The sequence below is a fragment of the Bradysia coprophila genome, assembly GCF_014529535.1.
Source record: "Bradysia coprophila strain Holo2 chromosome X unlocalized genomic scaffold, BU_Bcop_v1 contig_130, whole genome shotgun sequence".
Taxonomy (NCBI): Eukaryota; Metazoa; Arthropoda; class Insecta; order Diptera; family Sciaridae; genus Bradysia; species Bradysia coprophila.
Genome location: NW_023503296.1, coordinates 1,042,952 through 1,059,145, shown reverse-complemented (window position 1 = coordinate 1,059,145; position 16,194 = coordinate 1,042,952). Strand labels below are relative to the sequence as shown.

Sequence of the window (16,194 nt, the reverse complement as noted above, 5' to 3'; positions counted from 1 at the left end):
CCTGAATCAATTCGCTCCCTTGCTCTTGAATTACTCATTCCCGTATACGGTGTATCGCCTCCTAAATACAGATAAGAGAAATTCGTTAAAGAAATGCATCAAAGTGGTGGGATTGTGTGCTGGCTACCTGTAAATATTTCCCACATCAATATCCCGTACGACCAAACGTCACAAAGTGATGTGTATTTTCCGAAATTCAAGGCTTCCGGCGCAGTCCATTTGATTGGAATTTGTTTCATGCCATCAGATACTGTGGGGAAAGAATTTTTCTTTAGCAACCAAAATTTGTTGGACAAACTTTTCGGTTTTTTTTTTCAGATTCAAGAATTTTAGTTTCGATTCATTTTTCAAAATCATTTTCATCTAGCCTGACCTGATTCCACCAATCCGAACTAGAGTTTGTCGTTAAATTATAAAGAGGTCAGACTGAATTGAAGGGAAAATCTTGAGACTAACACTAGTTGAATTTTTCCTTTTACCTATATACTCTTCCTCCTCACGAGACATGCCAAAGTCTGATATTTTAACAATATTCTCGTAGCCAATCAGACAATTGCGCGCAGCCAAGTCACGATGGATGCAATTTTTCGATTCCAAGTATCGCATACCTGCCACAATTGATGAATATAGTTAATAAATCCCTCTTTGTGCAAAACAATGCAAACATTTCGTCGGCCATCAACACTTACCAGATGCAGCATCCCGGCACATACTCATCAACTGTTTGGTGTTCAATGTGGTAGCATTTTTTCGTAGATAATTTAACAAGGATCCGCCAGGTACCAGCTCCATGACAATCATAATGGGCTGCTTCTGGACGCAAATGCCAATCAATTTAACAATGTTCGGATGATCGTACTGTTTTAAAATTCGTCCCTCCTGAAGGAATTTTCGTTTTTGTTCTTCAGGCAGAGTCATTCGACACGTTTTTACGGCAACCTGTTTCTTCGACGATTTTAATCGAGCCTTGTACACATCACCAAAATTTCCCTGAATTTATTTTAAAAAGTCGTTATCAGACTGCTCCCGACATATTAAACAGATTGATGAATACTCACTCGTCCAATCTTATCTTGTAGTATCACATCGTCATTACTCAATTCCCATCGTTCGCGAAGTACCGGTTTCTTTAATACAGCACCGGATCGACCGGTCACCGGTGCTTCGGATTGATGTTGATGCATAATTAGCTCTTGAATACTGGGAAAAGCGGGACCTTCGAAGCGATAATGCCCATCGGCTGTGATTTGCACAATGAAATGCTTATGGCCATTCCAGCAAACGCTTAATACTATTTGACTTTCTTCGTTCCGTATTGTTTCTCGCACCAAAAAATCGCCTTCGTTCTTTAACAGTCGCACAACTTCTTCGCGCGGCAGAACACCATGGAACCATTCTTCTTCGTAGAGCGGACGATTTGTGGCAAGAGTCATCTGTGCATTGGGACAGAAAATTTAAATAGAAATTAATGAATGAGACGCTTGATGGTATGGTGATTTCAGTTGTAAAGGTATATGAAAGGATGTAAAATGCACAAGATAAAAATGCAGCCATTCAGGGGTAAGTTAAAAAACCAATCAGTTTGCGATGAATTCTACTAAAAACTAAAATGTTAGCACAAAGGCAAAAAATTAAAGCAACAAATAACAGCACTTCCTCTTACTAAACAGCACTACAGAAACTTGGTTTTCCAATTCAAATGTTAAAAACAGTCCCTGAAAAATTAGCTAAAAACAAGTGTCGCTGGCAACTTATTTCCAGACCTAATTTGAGATCAGAATAGTAGGTTACATCGATACTGCGAAAGTAATTCTTTACTTGAAGTAACCATTTTGTGATAAAAGCGAACTCATAAGCGGGTTTTTGAGCAACAAGCTTCAGTAACTGTCTTTCCGACAAGTGTAGAGTGTTTATATCCAAGCCGACGGCAAGGTGTACAAATACACTTGTCGAAAAACAGTTACCGAAGCAAGTTCTTTAAAACAAGGCATCAGAACAGTCGGAGCGTTTGCTGCGACTTAGCCCCGTACGACCCGTAATCCTATTTCGTCCGTAACCATAATACGTCCTTAGCCGTAATACGCCCGGAACCCTAATACGTCTACAACCCTCTAATGCGTCTGTTACCAAAATGCAAGTCAAGTTGGGCATGATCAAATTTACTGAAAGTGTTCATTTTTAAAATTGCGCATAGCGCAATTACGAAAGCCCGTACGAAGTACCTCTCAAATAAAACCAACAATTTACGACATTATTTTAGAAAAACAAAATTTTTTGCCAACTTTCCATTGGGTATTCAATTACCTCTCAAATAAAACAAAAATTAGCAAAATCGGATGATATTTACTCGATTTATGTGAAAAAAACACTTAGGGCCGAGTAGCGGCCTTAGTCGAAGGGCCCAAATTTGAAACTTTTTTCGACACGTTCTTTTCGGTATTCAATTATCTTCCATAAAAAACTAAATCTAGCAAAATCGGATGAGATTTACTCGATTTATGTGCAAAAAACACTTAGGGCCGAGTAACGACCTTTGAGCCCTCCCAACGAGCCCGCGTTGCATCTTACTCAAAAACAATGTTCAGCAACTTTGTTCTACTCGTCAATACCTTTCATTTGATATATCACAAGTAGCTATTGCGTGCGTATTTCGGTAGATATCGTCGAAAGACTGAAAAACACCTATAGGGCTCTAGCTCTGGAAGGGCCGACCCTAACATGCCCATTTTCGAACTTGACCTTTCTTTTGTCGATACCAATCGGGGAAAAAAAGAATTTTGAAAAAAGGTTGTGATTTACTCAAGCTAGAGGGGTCACGGGTAACGGACAGACGGACATTTTTTTTTATTGCGGATTCGTTATCTATGAACATAGACAAATGCTTTGCCCTTACCGTCTGCTTCCAATTCAACATGTTACAAACGGCATATTAATCTTATAAGCCCCCAGTACTTCGTACGGGGCTAAAAATACTTGTCAGTTTGCAAGTATCACGAAGTTGTTTCGTGTTTCCGCAGCAATGAATTACGTAGCAGCATGTGTTCTAATTTACTACCTGCCCCATGCGAAAGTTGATTGACACGTAGAAAAATGAAAAAAATAAACCCAAAAATAGTGCAAAATAGCATGTAATGGATTACTTTCGCAGGGGCAAATTGCTATGAAATGGTCACCTTTCGCATGGGGCAGTTAGTAAAATTTGTGTTTTAAATCCAAAGAATACTGGCACAATTTCCTTCGTTTTCAGCTCGATTACCCCATCCAATCTACCTGTGTTTCATTTAGTAAATTTTCAAGATGAATTTCGGGCTATTTTTTCTTACAAGAATACAGCAGATCGATATCACCTATGGATCGTTGATGGTATTATCATTTTGTTCAACAAAAATAAAACTGGAACCGTAAGAACTTGGTAGAAAAAAATTGGCATATTGTCAAAATAGATTGACGGAAAAAGAGTGTAACGAGTATAATATCATTGATTCGCACAAAAGGAAAACATTTAGCACGACAACCTTAACTTATGTGTATACACAGCTTGCAACAAACTAAATTCCATAAGTCTGAACAAATAAAGATCTCTTGTACCAGCAACGATTTGACTCGCTTTTTTCGAATCGGTGGCTCAGGTCGTAGTTGTACATTTTGTACGTCCGACCAACTCGACGAACAAGAGCTCATTTTTCAGAGCTCTGGCTTCGTTCCTTCCGTATCAAGCTTCAGAATTATATGCAAATTTTTTAACAAAACAATAAGAAATTGTTCATGTACACGCTGACGAAATAATCATCACAGAAAATCACAATCCGGTTCACTTATCTACAACTTTCTTATAGCACTGACAGTCATATGGAATGAAAATTCGTTTTTCTTTTTGGAAACGTCGTCGCGCCATTCAAAAAATTTGTTTATTTTTGTGTGGGAAGGATAGGCGAGAGTTGGACAACATACTGTTTCGCAAAACAATTTTTTTTGTGTATCACATTTTGAATGGGATATTTTCTGCATCAACAACACTCTAAATGTGATAAACGATTGCGCAAAAAAAAATGTCTAGTTTGGCAATTAGGCGAATACAAGCATAAAGTGGTGAGAGATGGAGTGATGTTTGTGATGTGATTGAAGCTACCGACTCCGGACTTTACTTACGAAATATCTATGACTTTAAAATGGAATTTACTGAGCTTTTAGAATAAGTAGATGGGCAGAGTAGCCGATTGATGATTTAAGAGTTCTGTGAACCATCATGCCAACTCTCGAGCGCTATTCTATATTTTGTCAATATCATCGATATTTCCCTCTTGTTCATTCAGTATTCGGAATTATTTGCTAGGTGATTTGTTAGTATCCACTACCTATACCATAACCCAAGGTTTATTATTTCGAAGATGGTTTTGAAATTTGTTTATTTTTGTGAGTTCGTTGTGTGAACCGATTTTGATTGCTCGTGTGACTTTCGTTTGGATAATTTTACTTACTGTGCCACGCTTACATGTAATTGTTCACCCTGTTCATTTCTCTGATTTTTTTTCAACTAATTTTTTTCTTTTGTCCGTCAGATAGTTTAGATTGTATACAGAGCGTATTAATAACTTAAACAGAAGAAAAAAAATGAGGAAAAGATAAACAAACATGAACGAAATAGCAGGGGTCGCAGGAAACAAATCACAACCATAAAGCAACACTACAGTATTTATGCACACAATCCCAACAGGCAACAACAAACCATCGTTTTTTTTTGAATGAAAACACTTTCACTTTTTTTCTGATAACATTGTCGCTGGATGCTCTTTACTTGAAACGAAAAGTGTGCGCGAAAATAATTTGCACCGCTTTTGCACTCATTTATGTAACTATTTTTGAACAAGCGACACAGGTCGTCGGCACATAACTTTTGTTATGAATGTCGATGTGAGTGAAGAAAATTTATATTCGGTTTGTGCTTCCTGATGGGCTGCTACCTACATGTGTGTTTCATTCAAAATAAAATTGAAATCAATTTTAGTGCATTTTGGGTTGGGTGTTTAAAGAAATGGATTCGTAATTGTGTAGCGAGTGCAGAGTAGTGCACACGTACAGTAAAAGTGATAGTTTTGATTGTGAAATGTGATGAGATGAACAGAATTTGTACTAGCCCAAGAAGACAAGAAGAGGAAGTGTTATTGGATCTGATTCTCACAACTCAATACTATGATGTTGTTGATCCTGTACTGGATAAAGAGCCGAATTAATTCGTTGCCAAAGTTTGGGAACCTCGCGGTCATTTACCTTCTACTTCGTCAATTAGATTCTAGGAACAGATGTGTTTGCATCAACCCTATTAATTGGTTGAAGGATGTTGTAAAAAATTGTCATCCAAACCTTTCTCGGAAATTTGCCCTAATGTCTTTGGGTGCGATTTCAGTCATTCTATCCGACGGTCACATTCACCAAAATGAGGACAAAATTAAGATGATTTCTTAAATCTATGGTTGGGGTCCATGCAAGAAACATACTACCCTCAGATTCGCGACCTGGCGAACCCACCGTAGCGCATAGCTTCGAGAGAATTGTAAGTTGTCCCTTACGATTTTTGGTGTTACATTAAAAAGTCTTATTTTTGACTGGTTAGTGGGTGGGAACGACTAACTTCGAACTTTGAAGAGCCTTGGTGATAAAGATCTCCTCTCCTTAAAATTTTAAGTCGGTGGACAATGGAAAGTGCACTTTGACATTAATATGTAAACATACCTGCGGTGTCTTTACCATGCAAAGATACATTCAACTAGTGCAATTACAATGAAAATGATTAACAACACGAAGCTAGGCAGAACAAAACAACAATACTCACACCACTCAAATCGTCAACTGAGCAACAACATAAATCAATTTCAACTAAGCCATCACCACTCCACTCTTTGGTTAGTTCAATGCCAAACAAATTTTTCGGCTGAGTTTTACGCTGTTTCAAACATCTCTGGCAAATAGCCGGTTTGCTGGATGTTAGTTTGATATTAAATTTCAGTTTTGATTTTATTTTATGTTTGAGACGTGACTTTAATGTGGTTTTAGCTTGTTTCGAGCTGCCGGCTTGCGGCTCGTCGATTGACTGACTGATGAGTATAGCATCGTCCTCAAAGCTTGAAGCCTTGATGGCCAAGGACGACGTAGTTGTTGATTCAGATGAAGTTGAACCATCAATCGACGTCGTTTCAATGCACCCGCTTTTCACTGGTTCCGAAGCGATTTCTTCGAAAACATCTTCGTCTGATTTCTTTCTCGATAACTTCAGTTCTTTGACTGATGTTAGGAATGCATTTACGGATTTGTTAGCAATGAAACGATTCTTTTTCTCAACATTTCGCCCACTACTACGGTCCTTAGCTTCGGGCTTCCTTCGCTCTGTGGAATGATTTTCAGAATATGGTTCCGAGATGACATTGTTTCGCTTCTCAGTTTTGCAATCGTCATTCGAGTCACGAACGTTTAACTTTTTGTTCAAATGGTCAGTATCTAATCCTAAAACGCTTTCATCCAGTTTCGTGACGATAAATCGACTTATTTGGATACTTGTCGGTGTCGTCTCTTTCACCTCTTTCTTCGTATTGCCCAATATTTTCTCATCCAAAATCTTATTGATTTTATCAATGTTGTCCAGATGAGTGTCCACCGAACCACCACTCCACATAACGTTTCCATTATTATCATTATCCAGCACAATATCGTCACTCACCTCGACCACTTCAAGTAAATTATTTTTGGAACCGTTACTCCTCATCTCACCGTCCGAGCTCAAACACATTTTACTGTCGCTATCAAAGTCAGTGCTACTATCACTCAGCATGGAATGGTTAATGGGTTTGTTATTGGCACACACCAACACACTGTTATTCACATCGATTTCGGCATAGATATTCGAACAATTCATATTGTCAATGTCACTCTCAGCCAGTGCACCAGAAATGCTTTCCATATTCAAACTATTTACCGATGATCCCAGACTAACAGAACGAGTCACCGAACAGCCACGTCGGCGTGGCATTGTTTTTGGCGAGCTTGATGTGGCAGATTGACTCGAACTGATTGGTGCCGATTTTCGTTTAAATGGAGCTTTGATCATGGATATTACCTCAGCCCCTTTTTGTAGAAAGAATGATGAGTTATGGTGGTCCTAAGGCAATTAAAAGGTTTTTGTTTATGTATTTTACCCCGTCACCAAATGGTTAGTAATAATTTGCATCATGGAAAGCAACAAGTAATTTGCAACAGAGACATTGAATTCGTTATATCTACTGATAGGTTAATCTCGTCGATTTTATTATCCGGTCACCTATGAATGGTATTGATTGGAAACACAAAAAAATGTTTGTACCACTTACCGGTTGATCTAAGCTCACATTGTTTTCGATAAAACCCTGATCGACTGACAAGTCATCACAACCGGATGGCAATTCTTCACATCCAACTTCATTCAGTGCAGTCTTTATCATGTCGGCCAATTTGAGCATCTGTCGTTCTTGGCATCGCAGTGTATTTAAGTCTTTTGATTGTCTGTGCCGAAAAAAACATAATTTCCAATTAATCAACATTCCCGACCCGCAAATTCCAAGTACATTACTTGTTCATATCTTTACTACCGCCATTAACCCCATTAATTACGGGCGTTAATGGCGACGTTGTTGTTCCGTTCTCCATTAGTTTGGTTTGTTTCTCTTGGCACTCCTTTATTGACGACTCAAATTCGGTTAACCGCAATCGTAACCAATCGACGGTTAAATTGTCAACGGTAAGCGAATTTGGTTGTAGCTTATTGCCTAACGAATCTTTGTCTTCGATGAGAGATTGATCGAATTGGAATATCACTGGGGCAGCTGGAGATGTTCTAAAAAAAATAATTTAAATTTTATTAGAAATATAAATTCAAGGTAAAAAGGTCAATCAGGACATAATCTACGCAACAAATTTCTGCAATAATTAAATTGGTTCTAAAAAACGAATAATTGTTAGTTGATAGTCTAGTTTTTAGTTGTACAATTATCAGCAAAGGTATTTCCCGTGTTTCCTTTCGCTTTCAGCAATTGTAAATTAGTAATTTAGGCTAAGGGTTCAGGTCAGTTCCTACATGATGCAATATTGATCAACTCAGGAACCACTGAAAACGTTGAATCTATAGGCTCTAGACCTGAGAAGATGAAGTATCAATTTATGAGATAGCATAAGAACTGACCGCCTGATCCCTCACGATGTATATTATGAATTTTTCATGAAAAAGAACAAAAATTCGGATGAAAGTTCGTTGATTTCCTGGTTCTAGTACTTGGAAGATGTAGCGATGTAGGTGTGAATTTCTGAGGTGAAGAGTGCCCAACACGTAGGAACTGATCTTTGAAGATCTCAATCATAGCAATTAGTGAAAAGAAAACAAAAAAATCTAGTAAAACTCGTAAAATCTCTGAGTTCTAGAACCTGGAAGAGATTCTTATCAATTACCGGTATGAGAAATGATGCCTACGCAATTGCTCTTTAAAAATTTCGAGTTTTTTTAATTTAAATTGCCACAATAATACAGAGTAAAAATGTTCAAAATTTAACGAAAACTTAAATTTGGAGGAGGTTGGGAATCCTGGATCATAAGCTGCGCCGTGAAAACTCAATAGTGCCAGTCATTAGCTTTCAAAAACGCCCAACTACATCAAAATCGGATAGGAACCGCCAGGGCGGTTACAAAAATGAACAATTTTTCGTGTCACTTTTTCTTGGAACATTCCGCCGCCATTTTGTTTTTTCAAGAAACAAGTATGTATTTAACCAACGCACTGTCTAGCACCGAAGCTGACTTTGACGTCACTCAAATAGCTTGACAGTGCTTTGATTTAATATTTCAGCATTGAATATCACTCTAACTAACGCAAAAACCAAATCTCAAAAAAGTCATTTGGATCACGTTTTTCATACAAATGGCTTTTCCTGCCGGAAAATCGATTTTCCATTTTCCGGAAAAAAATTAATGAAAGAAGCGACAAAGATAAACGGTGATCTTTGGTTGATGTGGTCTTATATAGCAAAATAATGTTGATGCTATCGAAGTAAAAGATTTTGTGTGTTGAGCACGAAACTACACTATAAACGAAAGAAGTAGTAGATTTGATTACGAATTTATTGTGGAATGCTTTCCACTCAAAAAAGGTGAACATTCGTTTTCAAACATATAAGTCCTGTGTTCCGTAGTCAGCAATGACCAGATGACCAACTGAAGAGACTACCATACCATTGTTATGATATAATGTTAGGGATAAATAAAACGGGTCCAGGTCAGGTTTGTCTTCGTGAAATTATCTGACCTGACCTGAATTTTTAGGTTGTCATTTTTTGACCGATTCCGAGTCTTATTTTAGCGCAATGCGATGCCAACGCTAAGACACCGAAATAAATTGAACAAATTCATTTGAAACAGGCCTCACGCAATAATAATTTTGATATCTCTTTTTGGGATATCTCACGGGCTGGACACTCTGTGAAAAGCAGCATTTAAAAAATGAAGAATAGCGTGAATAGTGTCAGGCCCGTGGGATATCTCAAGTTTCCCTAAAGCTTCCTAAAATTATCTAGAGTTGCCCTAGCCTTAGATTACCCAAAAAAATGACGCATGACATAACAACCGTTGTAATTTCCTAACAGTAACAAATTTCATAATCTTATAAGATTCCAATCCAATACATCCAACATGCGATGTCACCCAAAATACAAAAGTGTATATCCTACGCGCAAAAGTCCACTTTCTAATGTTAGAATTTTCGTACTACGCTCAAAAGTCCATTGAGTGAATCCCCAATTGAATAGCGATTTCCACAAATCCATAAAACGTTAAAAAGATCAGATTCATACGAACATGTGGAATGAATTGGATTGAAATCATACAATAGTGTGTTGGGTGGTGTATTTTGGTTACTGTTATGGCGATATTACGCATCGAAAAGCTATGCCGTCTGATGGGATTATTTAAAATAACAAATCGGATTAGCCAAAATACTCACTTGTGTTTTTCTGTAAACTCCCTGTATTCTTCAGCCGGATTAACATTTTGCAAGTTTGATTCGATTCGCCTTTGAATCTCTTGAAATTTGTCCGCCGTAAAATCACCATGTCTGGAGGCATCGAGCAATATGTTTTTCCTTTAAATAGTAAATCGGGTCAATTTCCAGCATAATTCAAATTGAAAAATATTTTAGTCTCTGAGGTTTTGTTGTAATAAAAACATTTTGCTTGAAAGGAAGAAGCAAAGAAAAATAAGAAAAAGAAAATTAATTACGAAAAAATCTGTTCACAAGGTCAGTGCAAGCAGTTAAACAAAAATATATTTTTAGAAAATTTAGTTATAATTATAAATTATATCATACAGCCAGTACAATAAATCTATGTTATATCGAGGAAATATATTTTTCTTTCCTCCATTCGACTGTGAACAAGAGACGACTCTTCTTCATTCGAAAAAAAAAGAAGAAATAATTTCAGTATGTGAAAGTAATCTGAATTTGGTGTATATGCGCGCACGCACGGCCATACATTTAATTAAGTTTAGTGAAGCCAGCAAAATTGTTGATGTTCGGTACAATTTAGGTGTAAAAAATAAAACCACCTACCAGTCGGCTATAAAATTTTCTTGGATTGATTGTTGATGTTCCAATAAACCTGGAAGCAATATTGTTCTAAAGTCTTTTTCTACTTCGATCGCCTCACTAATTAGCAGCACATATTCGTTGTGGGCTAAATGTAATTTCCTGCACGCTTTTTGATATTTATCTCGAACATCGTCTAGTTTTCGGCCACCACGACCCGCTATATTCAACAAAATTACAAATTAGTTTCATATAAATGGAAATGGTAGAATATCTGAAGATCAGTTCGAGATAATTCTACTCAAAATGCGCTATTTGAAGCAACATATCTCTGAGTTTTAAATTTCGACCTACTTTTATTAGGGAGATTGCGATTTTCACTGATGCTCAGTTATAAGTTGACGTAAAACTTGGGAATTCTAAGTAGCTTCTCTTATACAGAATGAATGATGAGTCAACATATAAATCATAAATTTTTCGTCAGCTTATAATTAATAAGAGAAAATCGGAATCTCCCTATTATTGTTTGCATTGACCGGTTTGTTTAATAAATAATGCACTTCCAAAGGGTCTGACAAATAAGTCAATTTTAAGTATCGGAGAAAATTTTACTTTCAATAAAAACTATCCCAAATTGAACCTCCAAGTTTCAAATAAAATCGTTTAAACTTACATTTGATGTAATGCTCTTCGAATCGAGACCGCAGGACTTTGTAGTATTCTAAGTGTTTTTGATATTCCACCTTTTTCTTTGCCACCTCCTCTGTCAACTGCAAGTAATGAAAATGAAAAAATTAGCAACGCTGATCAGTAAGCGACAATTTTGTGCATAAACTATTACTAAAAGTGGAACAATTTTATTACTTTGGCTTGAATGTAAGGGCTTGTATCAGAAAATACCGATAAATATCTGTCCCAATATTTCGTTTACGACAAGATAATGTTAGTAACTCGCAACCAATTTGGATGAATATTTTTTCAATCTATCACAGCCTATTTTAGAGAAAATGTTTGCTCGATTTTTCATAGTCTTTTTCAAGTTACACGAATTTTCAAGAATATTGGATGAGGTCTTCTCGTGTTCTCTTCATAGCGAGATTTATTATAAAATTTTATTGAAGTGATAGATTTAGTATCAAAAACTGGTAGATATATCTTTAACAAATGAAGGAAAATATTTGATGATTTGGTTACTTCATACGATTAAAAGATTGAAATGCGTTGGGAGATACCTTATAACAAAATTACAGGAAATCTAGTAGTTCGAGAAAGCACAAGTGAAAAAAAATCGATAGGAAGTGGTCTTGACGGGTCATAGCTTTCTAAGATACCATCTGAATAAGATGGGATCTAATGGTGACCCAAACTGTAGAAGGTGATACACAACAAAGCACTTTATGTGTCATTGTCCGGCATTATTTAGTCTGAGGGCGAAGTGGCCAGGAAACTTTTGTAAATGGAGACATCGGGAGGTGCTCCTCAATCTGTAGTAGAACTGTAGAACAGCTCATAATTCCATTGAACCATCATCAGCAAAATTAGATTCAACGTCATCAACATCATTATTTAAATGTTTTCCATCCATTCATTCGCGTATATCCATAGCCTAGCCGAATATAATATTCGATCGATTTTGTCGTCTTACCCCGTCCTATCGCCGAAAATTAAATCTATAGCAACCGTGATTTGCAAACAGAAATCTCAACACAGCTAACAAATTGCTAAATTTGGCTTCAACACACTTTTTGCACGTACATAGTACAGGTTTCTTAACGACCGAAATCGATATATAAAAAATTTAGCGAAAGTAAAGTTCACAACGTTTCAACGAGTATGATATGATGCTGAAAAGAAACATTTTTTCCGACCAACTAACAAACAATCTTAATAAATAATCAAGAAAAAAAAACTGAGAACACTATGTATGCTCACTCACATTGCTCAACACATTATAATATTCATCATACATCCTAACATGCATGAATTAGATGTCTGTCTAATAATTCATTTTCATAGCATCAATGGAACAAAATGCATTATGATGGTAAATTTATTACGTTTATGTGTGTAGTATAGTTAGTAATAAATTTTATAATAATTTTTAATTAACAAGAAAGGTTAACGTTATACTACTCTTTCTCACGCTGTTATTCTTCAAAAAAAAAAAAACGTCTTCAAACCGACTTTTTGTTTGTCTATCATACGAGCAACTACATATATACACGTATGATATTACCTATAAAATCATTTATTTTAATTTTCATAAACGAGATGATAATTAGACGATTTGAAACGATATACACCGCCGTTCACCTATAAAGTCTACCGTGAAAATGCCTTCTAGAATTCGCAAAACGCGAAACGTTTTGCTTTACTTTTAGACACATAAAATACACTTATAATGGCACCAATCATATATCGTTGCTAAATTAAAGAAAATCAAGACGTAATTTCACAGTGTAAGTTCTAGTTCCCATAATCCGGCATTTCTCAAACATTTTTTTTAAACAGAAAAATGACCTCAATTTCGCCTTTGACATGGCATCCCTTTACAATGAATTGTTTTTTTCTACAAACAAGAAAAAAACAACAAAAAGCTGCCGAAATAGAGTTCATTGCTTTCTTCTGTCTACTGTCTACACCTAAGCACTTTCTGAACGCAACATTGTCATATCACAACGAAAATAAGCTGAAAAACTTTATCGTCTTTTTGCTCGGCTTACTGTCAATTACAATGACATCACATTGAAACCACTTTAAACCCATTCCCTTTCGGTAAACCCATTATTATATACTTGATACTTTCAGCGAACTGACAACTTCCCAGCACTACAACTTGCAAAACGCAGTATTAATTTCGATGTAACGTTAAAGAGCAATGACACTGTTTTAATGTGCGGAATAGTACCACTTACACGTAAAAAAATGTGTGTGAAGAAACAATCATTAATGACAATATTGCTACCAGACACTGCTAACATAGTTCTATCACTTAATCTTATTCAATTTGTAGACTCTGTAGACGCATGCTTTAGATTTTGGTGCACAAGAGATGCATTTACATTTCGATCGAAAAAAAAGTTGAAAAATTCATTAGCGATAATCTGAGCGACTGAGCCACTTTGAGCCAGCAATGAACGTAAAATAAGTTTTTTGTAATAAATGTAAGTTACACAGCATCATCATACTATGCATATTATGCATGCAGTCTGGAGTGTAAAACAAAAAGGAATCAATAGCTTTTGCTTTGATAAGTTAAAATTTCCATTATAGTCGTCACTTCCTTCAACATTTTATTAAGATTTTTTTTTCTGTTATTATTCTTACGAACGCTTTGAACTAGGACACCACTCACGTCCACGGTTATTAAATGAAGCGCAAAAGAATCGTCTACAAAGCGGATGACTCAACACAATTTAATAACGAAACTGATAATATTCATGAAGATTAAACAACAAAATATTATTTCCCTACGCTGTGATGTAAGCTTATTGTAATACCATTTGTGAACGACGAATACATTACATTAAAAATAAATGAAAGAAGAGAGAATGGGAAAAAAAGACAACGAAAAATCAACATAAGTGCGCGTATGAAAAACATCAGCGTTAAGCCATGTAGCATCGAAGCTATTATTAAATTAATCAAAAAACGTGCTTAACTTGTTTTATCTGTACCGTACCAATCGTTGGATAGATTATCGTATGTATAAACCCAGGTATGGCTTTTTTAACGCTCTGGCAAAATTTATATTAGTCAACAATATATAGCTGATGATCTGATCAAGTAATATGAGGAGATTTGTGTATTCATTTCATGCGTTTTTATGATGTTGAGTATCTAGAGAGAGATTAATTATTATTGCATATCAGAACTTGAACTTGAATTCGTTATGTTCACAAACTGAATTTAGAGAATCTCTGTAAAATAACGGAGATTACGTTTAATCGAAATTCACAATTTTTTTATGAATGAGATCATGGTGATTATTAGATGCATCTGGTGAATATCGTGTTACATGCTTTGCATCCATGACAAATCAATTAGAGGTAGTGAGAAATATGATCGTTTTCACACCGATTACTTTATTATTCTCACCTCTAGGCAACACAATAACTTGATCGGAACATTATCCACTCTCGCAGTTTAATTTGGTGAAAATTCTTATCGACATTTTGCGGGTCCTGAAAGTCCTGAATCTTATATAGAAAAAGAGTTGCAAGGTGTAACTCCTTCATCGAATAACCTACAATTACAGTTAAACAATAACGAACGAGGTTCTACGATTCGAAACTATCACCACTGGATACAACGCACAATTTTGTCAGAAAACAATGATTTCTTTCAGATAAAGTCTAAGAATTTTCCTTTAGAATTTCTGATCATAAATTCAATTTCGTATGACGACTGACTTCGGAAAATCGTCTAGTCTGACTATTGATTTCTTAGCTCGGTTTTTGGGGTCGTTGAAAGTATGATGTGTGTAACGGTGAAGCGATCAACAGGAATTCAACAATCAGAATTCCACAAATTCTTTCTAAACATGAAATTCCAGTCTAACGTTGAACAGATTTGGGTTGCAATATCATGTTGTTAAAAGACAGTTAGAAAGGTAAAAAGTAAGTGAACGCGATGAGCATGACAATATATTCCATTATAATGCAGAAAAATGTGTGCTCACAATATATAAATATGGACTTTCTACTTCAATTGATTAATCAGGTGACCATTTCGTTAAATTTAGAGAAGACGAACGAAAAAGCACTACGTATACGAAAATAACAATAATAGAAAATTCAATTTCACAAGAAAGAAAAAAATGTTCAAATTAAAGTGATTTCTATCGTACAGTCAGTCGTTTCGTTCAACTTGAAATTTATTGCCAAAATTTACTTTGAAGTTAATAAATTACAGGCAAACAAAAAACCTTCTCTGAAATAATCCATGCTCCAAATTCAATAATATTTTTCTATTATTTTCAACTATAGTATGGTCGTTGCAGTCGCGAAATAAATCCATACGTAAGCTGGTAAAATTCAAATGAGCAGTCTGCAGTGTGATAAAAACTTTTTTGTTTAATTTTTATTACACAATTAATGTGTGTAAGTAATTGTACGTTTCGCTTTTTTTTGTTAATAAATGATTAGATTAGAGGTGAATTCATTCTTTATTTTTTCGTTGTTTAATCTCTACACTATATCGTTATGTATACAAAAACAAATACAAATAAATTGTTTAACAAAGTCAACAAAAGGTGTTTACAGGAAAAAAGTGTACGGTCTAATAATTTTGTGAGAATTTGAAAAGACATTTATATTATTCGCATATCAATTTTTTGCTTTAATTCGAAATTAGGTCCCAGTTGAATTTCGTAGAATAGTTACAATTGAGGCATTTCTTACATATATGGTAGATGTATAGCTCTCTTAGATACAAAACCTATTTCCAATTCACGAATATCATTTGTTTCCAGGGCCTATTTCGTATTTATTTGGATAAATTTTACAGAAATAAATTTGGTAATTTTGGTAAATTTCGGTAAATTCTGTCAAATTTTGAAAAAGTCAATTTTTCACTAAATCTTTTGCCAAATGGCCAC

The 16,194-nt window shown here is 35.6% G+C and overlaps 1 protein-coding gene across 10 annotated transcripts in view; it reads right to left on the bottom strand.

Annotated features, from left to right (window-relative positions):
• LOC119067860 (tyrosine-protein kinase Fer) overlaps positions 1–16,194 on the bottom strand; it is a 38,593-nt gene that overhangs the window by 337 nt on the left and 22,062 nt on the right. For 6 of the 10 annotated variants that reach the window (XM_037171103.1, XM_037171102.1, XM_037171101.1 and 3 more), the window contains exons 4-14: positions 11,269–11,365; positions 10,620–10,815; positions 10,014–10,151; positions 7,598–7,861; positions 7,359–7,530; positions 6,968–7,150; positions 1,059–1,433; positions 690–990; positions 480–608; positions 128–250; positions 2–61 (exon numbers count right to left, since the gene is read on the bottom strand). In XM_037171103.1, coding sequence (XP_037026998.1) covers positions 2–61; positions 128–250; positions 480–608; positions 690–990; positions 1,059–1,433; positions 6,968–7,150; positions 7,359–7,530; positions 7,598–7,861; positions 10,014–10,151; positions 10,620–10,815; positions 11,269–11,365 — 2,038 coding nt within the window. The other 4 variants (XM_037171107.1, XM_037171108.1, XM_037171109.1 and 1 more) reach the window with 3 other exon arrangements.